The sequence below is a fragment of the Gambusia affinis genome, linkage group LG01 (genome assembly GCF_019740435.1).
Source record: "Gambusia affinis linkage group LG01, SWU_Gaff_1.0, whole genome shotgun sequence".
Lineage (NCBI taxonomy): Eukaryota > Metazoa > Chordata > Actinopteri > Cyprinodontiformes > Poeciliidae > Gambusia > Gambusia affinis.
This window is the reverse complement of record NC_057868.1, coordinates 30,241,756-30,257,520: the sequence shown is the minus strand read 5'-3', so window position 1 is coordinate 30,257,520 and position 15,765 is coordinate 30,241,756. Positions and strand designations below refer to the sequence as shown.

The 15,765-nt window shown below is 35.6% G+C and overlaps 1 protein-coding gene across 1 annotated transcript in view; it reads left to right on the top strand.

Annotated features, from left to right (window-relative positions):
• The window catches only part of LOC122829370 (membrane-associated guanylate kinase, WW and PDZ domain-containing protein 1-like), a 60,886-nt gene that overhangs the window by 43,427 nt on the left and 1,694 nt on the right, over positions 1-15,765 (top strand). Inside the window, exon 3 of the mRNA XM_044113905.1 lies at positions 13,585-13,704. Coding sequence (XP_043969840.1) covers positions 13,585-13,704 — 120 coding nt within the window. The remainder of the gene's footprint in view (positions 1-13,584; positions 13,705-15,765) is intronic.

Sequence of the window (15,765 nt, the reverse complement as noted above, 5' to 3'; positions counted from 1 at the left end):
GGACCTCGATTTCCAACTGCATTGCAAAATGTTCTTTCTTCTGTTGAATAACAAGTAAGATCTCCATGTCAGACTCTTCTTGTGCTGAAGTGTACTCTTGAAATGATAGCTCTAACCTTAACCCAAACCTTAGAAATTTCTGTTCAATCCCTTAAAGGGCTTTGCCTCACAAGCCGATGAAGAGTGTGGTTGTCTCTATTCTGGGTCCACACTTTTTCCTTCCTCTCAACTTTCCATTAGAATTTTTAGATACAGCATTCATTAAAACCATCTTCTTTAGTAAAGATTATTTTGTGTCTTACTGTTTTTGGAGGTTGTCCATGATAGAAACAACCCATAGCATTTCTTCAAAGCCTTTTTTATCTTTCCTTTACAATTTTGTGTAGATGTGCATAATGTATGTTTTACCTTTTTAATTCATGGTACTGAAATATTTTTGATGATATTACAGTTTATTTGGGTCTACCTCTAAGATGAGATGCAGGGACTGTATTCAAATTCAAAGCTGCACTTGTAACCTTTATAAAATTTTTAATATGCTTTTTATGTATTTGTTGAAACTGTCACTATGTTGTGGTGACATTTTTAACAAATACGTAAAAAAAGCATATTTTTCATAATAGTTACACAAACCTACTTTAATTCCATGATTGTTTCTAACATAGGGGTTAAATTGTATCCATGATGCCTGTGGATAGGTTTGACTGGCCTGGTTTGGCCATCAGTAATAACTCTTAACAGTAAGTTTGTTACTGTTAACCTATCACCGTCATGCTTGAAGCTTTGCTAGATGTTATGATTTTGAATGATTGTTGTTTCCACTTTGCTTTCATCTCTCTCATAGTACCTTTTCCACAGCTAAGCATTGTTGCGATGTTGATTTTTAAAAGATAAACCTTTTCAGAAGAGTCTCACTTGTTCAGCCTTTTTCTATTTGGCAGTTCCCATGAGGTGATGGACTGAGATATGGTGCAGCTTTTGTTTGTTTGTGCTGTAGATTTTTTTTAAAATTGTACTATTAGAAATAAAATTTAATTCAACTTGATTGGATGTTTTGGTCAAGCTAATTTGTATGGATAAAATCTAATTTGGAGTGGTTCAACGTGTCAGCTGTGAGGTTAGGATATCTTATCCTGTTTAATGGCTTCAGCATGTATTCTTCTCTTCCTCTACTTTTAGCCTGAGAAACATGATGAAACGATTTTTAGGGTGCATGAGTAGAAATAGATTTTACATGAAAAGATCTAATAAAGTAGTAGCAAAACAATGTGTTCACTTTTCATAGATTCCATGAACTAATTTAATTATTCTTGCAAAAAATTAATGCAGATATGCTGACCTTTCTTGAACTTGTAGATTAAGAGGTTTAAGAAATGTGAATTATCTTTCTGCTATATGTACTAAAAGGATAAGTTCAACTCTTGTAAAATCCCGTTTATCTTTGATAAACATCTGTTTTCTGGTGATAAAATAATAATTTTAAAAATTAACACAAAAAGAAATACATTTTTCTTTGTGTATTCAATTTCAAAGGTAACTTTTAAAGCATTTAATTAAACATGCTTTAAAAGCATGTTTAATCAAAAAATAAATGTTAATTTATTTTTTGTTTCCTCTTATAATTGATATATTGTATGAAGAATTGCCAGATAAAAACTAAAGCAGTCTAATGTGTATGTTTTATCTAAACATCATTTAGTTTTGAGCTGGGAGTTTTAATCTCATGCAGTCCTTCTAGTTTTGTTAAATTTGATTTCATTTATTTTTTATTTGAGTATTGTTTTGTGTTGCTGAACTGAAGCTCTTAAATGGCTATCAAGATTCCTGAGTTACTCCATAGGGATCCTATTTCGTTCTGTGTGCAACTTCAAGGTATGTAATTAATATCTTAGGGCTGTTCTGATGTTCCTGCAGCTTATGGTACATGTTCAGTCAAAGTATGTAAGTGGCCCAGTATTAGGAGGTAGGATGTGGGTCATAGCAGGCACTCAAACAGGCTACTTGAGGGACACAGGTCCCCTGCTTCTGAAGCTTTTTATGAACTGCCAGTGAGGACAGATCCTATCCTTACTAGCCTTATATTTTTAGTTCACACTCCTAACAGACTACAGTATGCTGTATGTGTGTTTACACTTCTGCTTTTTTTGTCTTTATCTCCATGACTGTTGATTTTGTGCTGTGAATTCCTGAAACCGTGTGTGTTTACTGTAAATGCTATACAAGTCGGTTAAATTAGTATGAAGCTTTATGTGGTTGGCCTCAGTTGTACCTTTCTGTTATGATATGGTGGTATTTTAACAACCATTTAACAACCATTGTTGTTGCTCCAGCAGTTGAGTCTAGATTAGTTTTCCAAACCTCCCTCTCCCACCCCTCTCCTCTTCTGCCTAATTCGAAAACCTTCTCAATGGGTTAATGAATAGTGGCACAGTGGCACGATTTGTTGCACTATTGTGTTGCAGCAAGAAGGTCCTAGGTTTAAATCCTGGCCAGGGTTCTTTTTTCCTCATGCAGTTTCCCTGTTCTCCCCGTGCATACATTTTCCCTTTGGATACTTCGATTAGATCATTGTCTACCCATGGTTGAACTTATTGGCCCGCATGCTATGTGTGTGGGAAAACTAACGCTGCATGTTATGTTGAGTATAACACCCCCTACATGAAACATGGTGGTGGTGGTATCATGTTGTGGAAATGTGCTTTCCTTCAGGAGAGACTGGGAAACTGATCTGAGTCGATAGGAACATTGTTGTATTTCAACATAGGTCAATTGAAATACAACCATACCATAGTTAAGCTGTCATTAGTATATTAGTATTGCAAGTAATATTAATCTGCTTTAATGATGCTACACAGAAAAGCAGCTACAAAAAACATTTGAGTTTACTAAATGCAGCAGTTTTTCTCTCAAAGTGCTGCAAATTTGTCTGGCTGTTTGCTGACCCCATTTTGACTACTTGCTTTAGTGTTACTATTTCTGCAAAGCCTTAAACAGGGTAGCTGTAAAGACACATGGACATACTGTAAAGATAATGTTGGTGACGTGATGGAGACAAAGCCAGGCTCGCCTGAAATCCTTTATCCTTTTAGCAGTGCTCAGATCAATACTGCACTCACGCAAACATATGTAAACATGTCCCGACTTATTTTTTTTGTTTCGCAATCAAATTGTGGGATTTGATTCCCACAATAACCTGATAACATGAAAAGCAGAGTAAATGCCACGTAAGCAGCCAATGGGGTCGTTTGCATGTTTTGCTCCTCAGTTTTTGTTTTTTCATTAAGAGGAGACAGTGAGGTTGAATGTGTGAGCTAGTTGCAGATTTCACATGCCCTTTAGGTGATTGTTTTTTTTTTCTGTCATGTCTGTCCTGCCTTCATCCTCTTTCTTCCTCTCCATCTCCTTTTTTATGCTATTCCACCATTTGGCAGATGCTCCCTGTCACATCTCCCTCCATCCCTCTGGGAATGGATTCATGTTGATGTTTAGGCTTCAAACTCAATCATGCGTGGAAAACATCTGTTTTGTAGTGTAAGCCTCACCACACCTTAAAACCATCCCCTCTATTTGCCTGCTATAAGTCCTTGAATATGTCACCTATATTAAATTACTTCCTTACTATGTGGGATAAAGTGGCACAGCAACAGTGGTCAAATTATGTGAATCATGTTTCTGCATTTCACTGAAAAGCAAAGTCCACCAAAGAGGAAGGTTATTTTCTTATATTATACAGGGCATGGCAGAGTGTCAATACATTTTCTTAAACAGCTTAATAGATCCAGAAATCAGGAGTATATCTTCATCATAAACTGAATTTAAAAATCTTAATTCCTCCCACAGCCCTTTCCCACTTTATTATCAGAATAAAGTTTGGCTGCAGAAGTCTAAGCAGTACTATGTTACAAACCTTATAAACTACTAGAAATTATGCTTAGGCTTGTTCCGATATTAGAGTCTCAGTCTTTCACGGCCTAGAGTAAAAATACTGGTTTTACTGCTTTTAGGTATGTATTATAATAAAAAAGTCACTGCAAAATGAAATTGCTTTTACATAAAATAGGTTAAAAATAATTATTCCTTCTCTGTTAAACTAATGAGATGCATTGACTGTTACAATTCTTGAAATAGTATCTACTGTATATCAAAAATCTTTTGGGATTGAGACTTAATCTAAAATCTGATTTAGGTATTCTTACTCAATAACATAAGAGTAAAAAGTACTTGATGAAATGACTTTTCAAATACGTAGGTATTTTTTTCTATCATAATGTCTAATTAAGTTTTTACATATTAGGTATTCATTTAGAGTGAGAAAAAGACACCCTGTACAGGCCACTAGTCTACCACACCGATTACAATCTAGACATGTGTCCATCCATCCAGCCAATACATGTTCTTAAACCATAACCACAATGTATTTAAACCATAAGCAATGTAAAAGTACCTCTCATACAATTCAAAGTGAAGTTTTGTGTTTATATTTTCAAATCTAGTTTGAGTTACAGTTTTGACTTGAAAAATGTGTAGAGATTTTGTGCTTTTTTTTTACCCTTTTTATTTGACTGATGAAAATAATCTTTTGACTTTCATCTGGGTTTCTGCTGTGGGTCCTTTTTGGTTTAACCGCTAGCTGCTTTCTATGAAAGAGCCCTTTGTTTGTTGAATACTTCAGCTGAACTGAACCTTGCTGGGATGTTGAGACAGAAGCTTCATCTTTCCTGGCTCTAATCTTTCAGTTTGGGGGAACAACACACAAAGGCCCAAGCATTTTTTACACAGAAAATGAGCCTGTGATTTCCTAATAAGTAGTAAGAATTTATAACAGACACAAATTCAACAGAAAATCTGCCTTTACTAACATTGGGGTCAATAAAATATAAACAAATTTAGGTTTTAATTTGATGCCGGGATGTTTGAGTACATCATCATTGCAATTTGTCTTTTTTTTATGCTTTTTAAAATATTTTCACTTCTGTTACCTCTTTCAGATATTGGTTGGAGCTTGTGTGTTTGTAAAAAGCACACAGGCGGACATTGCACTCAGTAAAGTCCATCAGTGATCAGTTCTTTCCTTTTCGAGTTTCTGTCGAGAACTTTGATATTTGCTTTGAAAATTAAATAAATTGGTACAAGTTCAGCATCTACAGGATATGTGATTTTAAATCTTTGGTTATAAGTGTTAAAGTACTTTCAGCAGATTTTCCTTTGAAAAGGAATCAACTCAGGGAATAGTCACCTATATAATTTTTTTTTTTAGCAATAGTCAATTTTTGTTTGCCAAAAGTTGCTAGAATTTGTTCCTTGATTGGCAAAATGCTTGGCATTACATTTACCTCATATTTTTATAGACCCCGGAACCCAATCAGGATAATATTTTGAATATTTTTTAGGTTAAAATTACAATAAAGATATTTCTGTTCCCCTATTAAACAAGTGTGCATCCTGTACAACACAAAACCTCCTGACCTTGAGATCCTTCAGTAAAAATATTTATGTTGTGTTTTAGCCTTGAGATTTTTAATCTGATGTTCACTACCACCACTGCTAGGTGCATGATTCCCAGTTTACAAAAGTCGGAAATTGTAATTCTTACTTGCAAAAATACAGTTTTTTAATGATACAGCATGACTTGGAATTGGTAACATCAAACATTGCAATAATTCACTGATGTAAATTGATTATTTTGCCTTGGCTGGCCTATTTATATTTCTTAAAATCTCAGGGTAATATAAAATCATTCTTTAAGTAAAAGCAATCCACAAACAGATTACTGAACTCTGTTATTCTTGAAAGCGCAGATTTATATTGAGATTTCTTTGCACTTACCAGTTGTTTTTTGTCTGATTTATTTAAAAAAAAGATTACATGAACAGCAATAATAATAATAATAATAATAATAATAATAATAATAATAATAATAATAATAATAATAATAATAATAATAATAATAATAATAAAAAATAATAAAACACTGCAAAGGAACAACAGCAAAAAACAAAATAGGTTGAAAACTACTGTTGTCATGCACAGCATGTGGCCAGTAACTGATCTTAGCTAGATATGTTATATTTTGCAGCAGTTCACATGTAACTGTGACTGGTTGGTGCTACTAAGACATACTGCTTTGATATATCTTATTTACCTTATTTTAAAATATTCACCAAATATTCCTGGTCACTGATGCACACAACTACATTTACCTCATTTACTGAACTGCCTTTGCTTCTTGCTGCCTCTGCTTTTGCATATTATACCTGAAAATTCCTGTGTCTGACAGCCTCAGTTGTCTTGCAACAAAGTTTACAGGAGTGCTGAGATCCAGCTGTATTGCCAGAGACAGATGGTGCAGAGAACTGCTTTGCTTTGAAAAGTTAAACAAAATTACCATGATGCCATCATTGGTGTACCCTTTCCTGACTGTACCACAGACAGCTTTCACAAGTGATACATATTAGTTAATGTGTACTTGAGTGTTTCCTACTAACAGACACAACCCTGCAGTCTTCTGCCCATATACAAGATTCACTGTTTACTTTACAAAACATGCTGGACTTCAGAGCTCTAGCAGCAAAAGCAATTTACATTGACCTCTGTCTAAATTGTGGTTTGTAGTCCTTAATGGAACAGCTCAGCAGGAAATGCTTGTAGATTGTTTTCAGTAAAATTTAATTGACAATTCTTTTCTCTATCATAATTAATAGTGAGCTTGGATATCCCTTTTCATCGTCTTGCAATATAAATTAATGTGTTCATTAAAAATATTTATGTTTGAATAAATATTTTTTTCATTGTTCCCAACTTTATTTCTATATACTGTATAATGCCATTTCAGTGAGACGTCCAAGGATTTTATTCCATCGTGCACAGCTTTTTTTGCATGCTTGTGAGAGCTTTAGCAACAGCTTGAACAACCTTAACAAAATAATGGACAAAAATAAATAGATTAAATACCCTAGGAGAGTGCTTTTTCTGATCATTTGTGTAGCCTTAGACATTTGCAGGATTTTTGACCAATGATTAGATCATCACTCTACAGAGTCTCTGTGATGGCTTAAGTGAGATTAGTATTTTTGTGAAGCTATAGTCTGAAAGCACAAGACATGCAGCCTCTTGAACTTAATATCTGTACTGTAAGGTGATGTGTTCCTAGAGAGCTTCTAAAGTTGTTTAGCATCATTCTGTTTTAGTAGCAACATCTACATGAGGATTACAACTAATACTGCGTTATTAACTCCAACCCCAAAGAAATAAGAACTTTTTTTTTTTTAACAGTCACAGTTGCTGACATCATTACACTTGACTTGCAGTATGTAAAATCCCCTATTCAAAAGCTTATTTGAGGTTTGGAGATGGGTGGGCTGGTCTGATTTCCCTGCTGTGATTTGGTTAGCAAATATTCAGGGAAGATCAAAGAAAAAGAAATACTGTATTTACTTGTAGGAGGGACTGAAGTATATTACTGAATAGATGGCATCATGACGTACAGATTGAGGCACTTATTCCATATTGAACAAGGATACTAAGTGAAGTGCCAAATTAGTTCAAAATGGTTCATGGATAATAAAGTCTATTATTTGAATTTCAGTCCCATGGAAAATCAGTGAGAAGAGCTAAAAAGGTGAGTGAACAAAGTGGCCTACAAATCTGACTCAGTACCGTCAGGAGGAAAGATCCACAAATGGAGAATATTATGAGAAACGAGGACACCAAAATATTTTACCTTAGTCATATAGTTTCACTGAAAATTTCAAAAATACTATGGATGTAAAGTTCTAAAGAAAATACAATTTCTCTCTCACTATTGGGATTCTGTTGTTTCATCTTGTTGTGTACAATCCCGTTTTGTAAATTTCTGCAGGCAGTGAATGGGGCGCTTGCCAAACTGGAATGCAGCAGGGTAGAATCTGAGGGCTTGTTTGTTTTTTAGGGGGAAAATGCACAGCTGATCATATCCACACAAGGAGTACTTGTTTTGAAATCTTCTGTAAACTTCAAACACTAAGTGTGAAAGATCATACTGTGGAGTTAACAGTAGGACTGTTCTTCCTTTAGATTCTTAATCAGCTACCACTTGTTGACGTCAGACAGATCTTCTTTACAAGAGCATCCACTGTTAAAAATAAGAACTGCAGCATGTTGTTCATCTGTGGCAGCAGCATAAAATGCAGCACTGCTCATGCTGATGGCAGAACTTGCTCACAAAAGGACATACGCTCCAACACCGCCACAGATCAAGTGCGTTTGTGTTATATTTTCTGTTCATCCAGACACAGACACTTCTCAAACTGTGAGTGAACAATACACAGATTGATGACTGTCGCAGTAAGTTAGCATATCAGAGCGAGGCCTGACTGTGGCCTGTTATTGTTTCTTATTGACTCACCACAATGATAGTGATGAGATGAGCCTGACCCCACTGTTACTATTGTTCTCTGAAACAAGTGATGCTCTCTCTGGTTTTTGACATTCAGCTGGGATTACATTCTCTACCCAACTTGAATTGTTTGATTCTAGCAAAAATAATCTTTTGCTCTTAAGGGAAATTTGTCTCAGTTTCTTAACAATGGATTATGGGTTTTTGTTATGCAGAAAGCATTAGATGATGTGATAATATTTATTTACATATATTACAGTGCAAGGCTGGTAGCATTGTTGCCTTGCAGGTAAAAACGTCCTGGGTTCGATTCCCGGCCCGGGGTCTTTCTGCATGGAGTTTGCATGTTCTCCCTGTGCATTCGTTGGTTTTCTCCGGGTTCTCTGGCTTCCTCCCATAGTCCAAAAGCATGACTGTTGGGTTTATTGGTCTCTCTAAATTCTCCGTAGGTGTGAGTGTGTGTGTGCATGGTTGTGTGTCCTGTCTGTCTCTGTGTTGCCCTGCGACAGACTGGAGACCTGTCCAGGGTGTACCCTGCCTCTCGCCCATAAAGTTAGCTGGAGATAGGCACCAGCACCCCTCCCGACCCCACTAGGGACAAGGGTGTTAGACAATGGAAGGATTGAAGGATATTACAGTGCAAAACTGGTCAGCTGTGTGTCTTCTTGCTTGTGTACAAAAGAAATATGTAAAAGTTGAGGTCTTGAGGTTTTTCAATTCACAAAATACAGCTATGGGGAATAAACATTTTAACAGTTGAATACCACATTTGTATTTGATAATTCTATTTAATTTTAGAATATAATAAGAATCCAAGGAACATGAGGTTTCACTGTGTCAAATATAATGTGCATGAAATGAAAGTGGTGCATCTACAAAGGGAAAATGGTTGGTTATTATCAAACCTATTCAAATTGTAATAATTGAGATTTCAGAATCCATGTATATTACAAATGGCCTGAATTTATTAACTGTATGTATTATTTATTAGTTTGCCTTGTTTAAGTCTGCTTCATTTAGATATTAACATTATCTACACAATTAGATGTGATTAAAACGGTATGATGTAAATGTATTCGGATCCACAAAGTCGGCACATTAATTCATGCTGACACCTCATTAACTTATCAGGGGTGATGTTAAACAGTTATTCAAAGCAAAACGCTGCAGAAGGAAAGTTAGACAACTTTATCTTTAAACTGCATTCGACAGCTTACAAAAGTGTTGTTTTTTTGTTTTTTTTGTTTGTTTTGTTATGGCTCATTGTTTGTCCCACGGTGTTTTCTATTCTGCTGCTCATCATGCATGGCATTTTTATTACCATCCAAACTTCTGACTGTCATTGGCAAACTCTAAATACTTCCATACAGCACTCAGATATTTAGACCCATTCAAATGAACCACTTCTGAGTGTACCTTGGAGATTCTCCTCATGCTTTGCAACTTGGAGGGAAAATTTTGTGACCCTTGTTATATTCATTGTTTATTTTTACATAAATGAAAGATAAATTCATTGAAAGTATCTCCCGATCAAAAATAGTGATGTTTGTAGATTATTGTGGTCACCGATTATGTCAAATAGTCGTGGCATCAATGCTATGTTTAAGACAATTTGAAACCAAAATAATTCTGGCTTCTTCCCTCTAAACTTTTACCTTAAGACAGAAAGGTCTTGGGTGATTTATTGCTATATCAATTTTGTTGATATGTGTGAATGGTTGAGAGTCCATAATGGATGGCTTGATGTGACAATGATGTAAATAACTGTCCAGCAGCTTCCCATATTGGCACACTTGAATCAGTCTGCCTCTCAGAGAGACTGTTTGTGGTGAAAATGGCTGCGATAACAGAAGACATTCTTTTTAAAGCACACTGAGCTTCAAAAACATTGCCTTTTATCAAGGGACCTCCCATCCCTATGATTCAAACTCCCAGACACCTTCACTTTCATCTCATCTCTCTCTGCTGAGGTGAATGCAAAGCAGTGCTTGGCTTGTGTGCTGCTGCTGTAAACTGACTGTTAGATGATTTATCATGTTGTTTTCTTCGTGTGAGGGATTTGTGTCTGTCAGTTTATCTATTATCTATTGCCAGTTTATCTTTTGTATAATTTTCCAAATATAGGAACAGAAATAGAATATCTGTGTTTTCTTAACACTGCAGGTGTGGGATGGAGCAGGGCTTAGTAAAAGCTAGCTCATTATTTGGTGCTTTGTGGACTGGATGTACCTTCAGGGATGCAGTATGAGCTGGCATACTGGAAAGACTTATGTAAACATTCAGACATAAGAATGTTTGAATGTCTGAATGTTTACAAGAATAAGAAAAAAATAAGTACAAGATTATGGTCTGTATGTATCTGTGGTTTATCAACAGCGAGGAGAATATATTATTTAACTGTGTAGTGAGAGTAGTTGAACCCAAAATAGAGCCTTATTGCCTTATTGCTTTCTTTGACTTCTCTTCCAAGACCATCATCAGGTTAACATTTTTATGTCTTTGTTACACTATTGTGCTGCAACATACTCTTTTTACACATCAAATGCTGAGTCTTATGGGATCTGCGGCAAATATTTTGCACATGTAAGAAAACTGTGGTATGGACATTAAAACTTAGAGACGCAAACTGCACAGACATGTCACTGCTATGGGATTGGTACGGGAATATTGCAGCAATGGCCCAATAATAAATCACTTAATTTCATACTGTACTATGCAGTTGCTTTGTCTGCACTAATTAAGATTCACTCAGTGACATGTCAGAAAAGCTTGAGGTGGCTTCAAGTGCATGGGAGCCTGACCTATTCTTTGGGTGTTTTTGCTTACAGCTATTTGGCCATTTATGGGCATTTATAGACTGTGTACAGAGTATTAAACTTTCATCCCCAGCTGGAGAGGTAGCCATTAGTTATGGAGACATGAAGGCAAAAGTAACTCCCTTGGCCCTGACACAGTAGCAATACACCCTTCATCTACACATACTCGATGCAAAATGTTTCAAATGGAGAACTTGATGTTTCAAAAAACTTTTGAGTTTTTTTCTTCCATTTAGACTAAGTTTACACATTTTTATGTAAAATAACCTACTTTTGTACTTTTGAGAAACATTTTGACAACAGTTTTCATTATGAATCCACAAGACCTTAAAAACAAAATTACTAGTCAATACAATTTTGTTAAATGTGTTACAGACTCATCGAGCCTGATCATGAAATGTGATAATTGTGTTAAATTTAGTTCTCTATGTCTTAGACATCTATTGGCATTTATCTGCTGGTCGAGAGACCACATTCACAAATACAATCCTTCAAATTTTATTTTTATTTTGTTATTAAAGCATTTGTCTATTATCCCCCATTGGTGTTTCTGTTTAGCAGAGACCTGATGAGTTCAAAATCCTCTGCATGCACAATATTTTTGTGCCCAATAAGCCAATCAATAATTTCCCGCACTGTGTGGGTAGAAGAATTCATCACTGTGTGAAAGACTCATTTTTGTATACTTTGTTTCTACTCTGAGGATAAATAGGATAATTTAGTATACCCTAAGGCTGCTCAATTAGAGAAAAAAATCTAAATTAATTTTGGACAATAATAGAATCTTAGTTTGAGTTTGCACCACTCTATTTGTTCTACTTTAAAAAGGTCAAATGTTTTTTTTGTTTTTTTTTTTCAAATCCTGTTTTTGTCTGTCTCTATTTTTCTTAAACATTTTACATTATAGACAAGTTCCCCTACTAAATGTAAAGCAAATCATATTTCTTATATATTTGCCTATATAAAGTTTCAACAGTTCAATCACAAAATATTCAATTGCTTGTGTCGATCAATTTTGTTGAAAATACTGCATAAATGTTTCAGTCATACAGGATAGCAAAGTTTTTACAACATTCGGTGTTAAAATAATCTACCTTTATTTTATCAGCCACTTAAATAATTTTATGGATGGAACCAATACAGCATCTCAGTGAAAAACACTGATCTGAGATTGAGTAGCTCACATACAGATATGTGGATATATGAATGTGAACATCCTGAGAATATGTTAACAGGATGTCTGAGAAAATATTCTCAGGCATCCTGTGTTAAATATAATAATGTATATTTCATCAGATGTATTTTCAGCATCACAGAAGCCACAAGGGAAGCTGAAGGTGGTGATATAACTTTAATAGTAATGCAATGTTTATGTGAATATGTTGTTTTTGTAATCATTTGGACCAAAAAATATCAGAACTTGAAGACTTTTTTTTTTTCTATTTTGGAGAGACTGTTTTTTTTTATTCTAAATTAACAATGTCATCAACCCAGCATGTCTGGGTTTTTTTCTTCAAGTTGTCAAACATTGGTATGTCTGAGTTAAAGCTGATGTTCATTTGAAATATATGCCTGACTGTGTGTATTCTAATGTCCTTTAAGCACTTCTGCCATGACTACAGGTGAGATTCAACTCATGTGAACCATCTGCCTTGTCATTGTTTTATGTCAGAAACATAATATCCCCTGTCTCCAGTGTTTGGCATCAGCTTTTACCTACAAATTGTTCTGACTGTACTGCAAATTACCACAGAGCACTAATTATTAATCACTGCTTGTTCAACCAGTACGACCTTAAAGAGAATTTGAAACTATGATGTTGACTGAGAGTCTCATCAGAATTTTGAAAAAATTTACTATTTACTATCTATGTCTGTATTTAGTTTATGGTCCAACTGTGAAATTAGGAAAACGCCAAGAAAATTATTACATACTGCAGCTAATCCAATAACTGCAAGATCAGCAGATTTGAACAAAACCACAATTTTCATAGTAAATCTATACATTTACACCAAGACCAAATTTACAGAATAAACATAAGTGTGTTGTTTAAGGTGACCTTTTTCTTGGACCTGGACTTGGCAGACTGCATTTTCCCATGAGACAAAGCGATTACTCGAGATGCATTCCTTGATTTAATTTCTTGACATAATATTCGCAGGCAGTGTGCTTCCAATGATGGTGCTGAATTACAATCACACCGTCTTCATTTCAGAGCCCCTGTTGGTGGCTCATACTCGACTCAGACAGCTGAAGGGATCTTGGGTTGTAGCAACAGACTATAACGACTGTAGGTGCTAAGAAAATGTGGTGTTGTACTTCAAACAATAATCCTGTTTTCGTTGTAATTTGCGAATCATATTGATAAAAATTTGCGTTTTCTCCCTTGTTCAGGTACAACCCGTGCCCCTCGAGACGGAGAGGTCCCAGGGTTGGATTACAACTTCCTGTCTGTGGAGGAATTCCTACAACTGGAGGAGAGTGGCACACTACTGGAAGTAGGAACATATGAAGGTGAGGAGAACGATGACAAAAATCAAAAGTGGCACTTCATGTGACTCACGATAGAGCAGGTGTCCTCATTCTCTACAGATCGGGCGAGCATAGCAGTCATCATATTTAGTTTTTTTCTGCATGTAGGCAGGCTGTAAGACAGTGTACTCAGTTGATTCTGATTAGACCGTGCATGATGGGAGGGGGAGATTCATCCAGAGACAGCAGGTCTCTCCACATCTGCCCCTCTCACTCTGATTAGGACAGCGTTGTGCAAGGCTAAGTCTCAGACTGACACAAACCTGTGTGTGTAAAACATGTGGATGGCTGATTGTTTGTTGGGCTTTGCGTTATGCACTGCTAAGTCAGATTTGTGTGTTTGTGCGTGAGAGAGAGAAAGAGAGAGAGAGAAAATGTTACGACAGTAATCTGCTTGGCACTGGCTCTGCTGTGTGTTGGCACGTTACTCTCTTTCACACAGACAATGTCAAATACCTGTCCACAGGAGTCTGTGGCACTCCACACATCAGCAGGCAGGACCAGTACAACAGATCTTTGATAGTTGAATGACTGTCAGAAACTAGTCATCTTTGACTAGTATTTATATATATATATATATATATATATATATATATATATATATATATATATATATATATATATATATATATATATATATATATATATATATATATATATATATATATATATATATATATATATATATATATATATATATATATATATATATGTATATGAAACCAGTTGGGACTCCACTTTAGTCTGTACCTCAGGATACTATTGAGCAACCCTTAACAGGAGCACCTAGTTTGCATACTTTAGATCCACATTAGATTATTTTTCTTCTTTTTCTCTCTCCTTTGGTTTGTTATTTTGTTTGTATTTCCTTTTAATTCCAGTAAAGCACTTTGTATTGCCTTGTTGCTGAAAATGCACTATATAAATATCTTTATCTTTTATATGGTTCTATTTATACATTTTTTGGAACAGATGCACCAAAGCTTCTTAGGCATGGGCAAATAATTGATTCGTGTAGCTTTACAATAAAGCATCGCTGAGATAATTGTGTTTGTCTTGCAAAATCTACCCTAAAGTTTGCATTGCATATTGTACTTTATCAGGTGTTTTTTTGGGGGGGAGAGATTAATCCTACTGAATAGAGTCAGTGGTCTCATTCAGTGAAGTAGCAACACAGAGAGAAGCGAATGGTGGTAAACTGACAGCAAATTTACAAACATCACGCAGGTTCTGTGTGCAAGTTATGGTAATGACTAATTTGGCTTTAACGGAACTAGGAAAGACAGTAATAAACAGTGTTCATTGTAAGCAAATGTGATTCTACCTCAGAGTCAATGAAGGAACACTATTTAATATTGAAATGACATCCAGAGTTTAAAACCCTATTCATGTACTGGCAAACATTAATATTAATACTGAGAATTGGTGTCCTTGATGATCTTAGTCATAAAAATCTAAAGTAGTTGTGGATAATAAGTGCAGTGACTCTCCAACAAAGTGGCCAAATATTAAGTTGGATTAGAAAAATATTTATTTCAGTCATTAGAGACATGGCTTGGAATTTGGATAAATGACATGTAAATATCTCTGGCCTACGCAACCATCATGTCATCCATCAAGAGATGTGTGAAGGATCAGAGTGGCTGAAACATGTTGACTTCTTTCCACTGAGTAAATTATAAATTAGCAGGATTTTCTGTTTGAAGTTTGCACTATCAGCTCCCACATGCCTGCTTGTATGAAATGACAAACATGCATGCACATGCATGGTTGAGGCAGTCTGATCATTCATAACATTTGTAAGACAATAAAAATAATAACCTAAATTTCAGCTTGATCAAGCCAAATATTGTACGTTGAGCCACAATGCTTTCAGGGTTTTCATAGTACAGACATAACACAAACGGGAACACTCTGGGTTTCTCACCAGCTGCTTATTTCTTGGGATTGCAGTCACACTGTAGTCCGGCTTCGTGTCTTTTACTCTCCACACAAGATTATGTGCAGTTCCCCTGGCTGCTTTTTCTTTGTCCCCCTGCACTG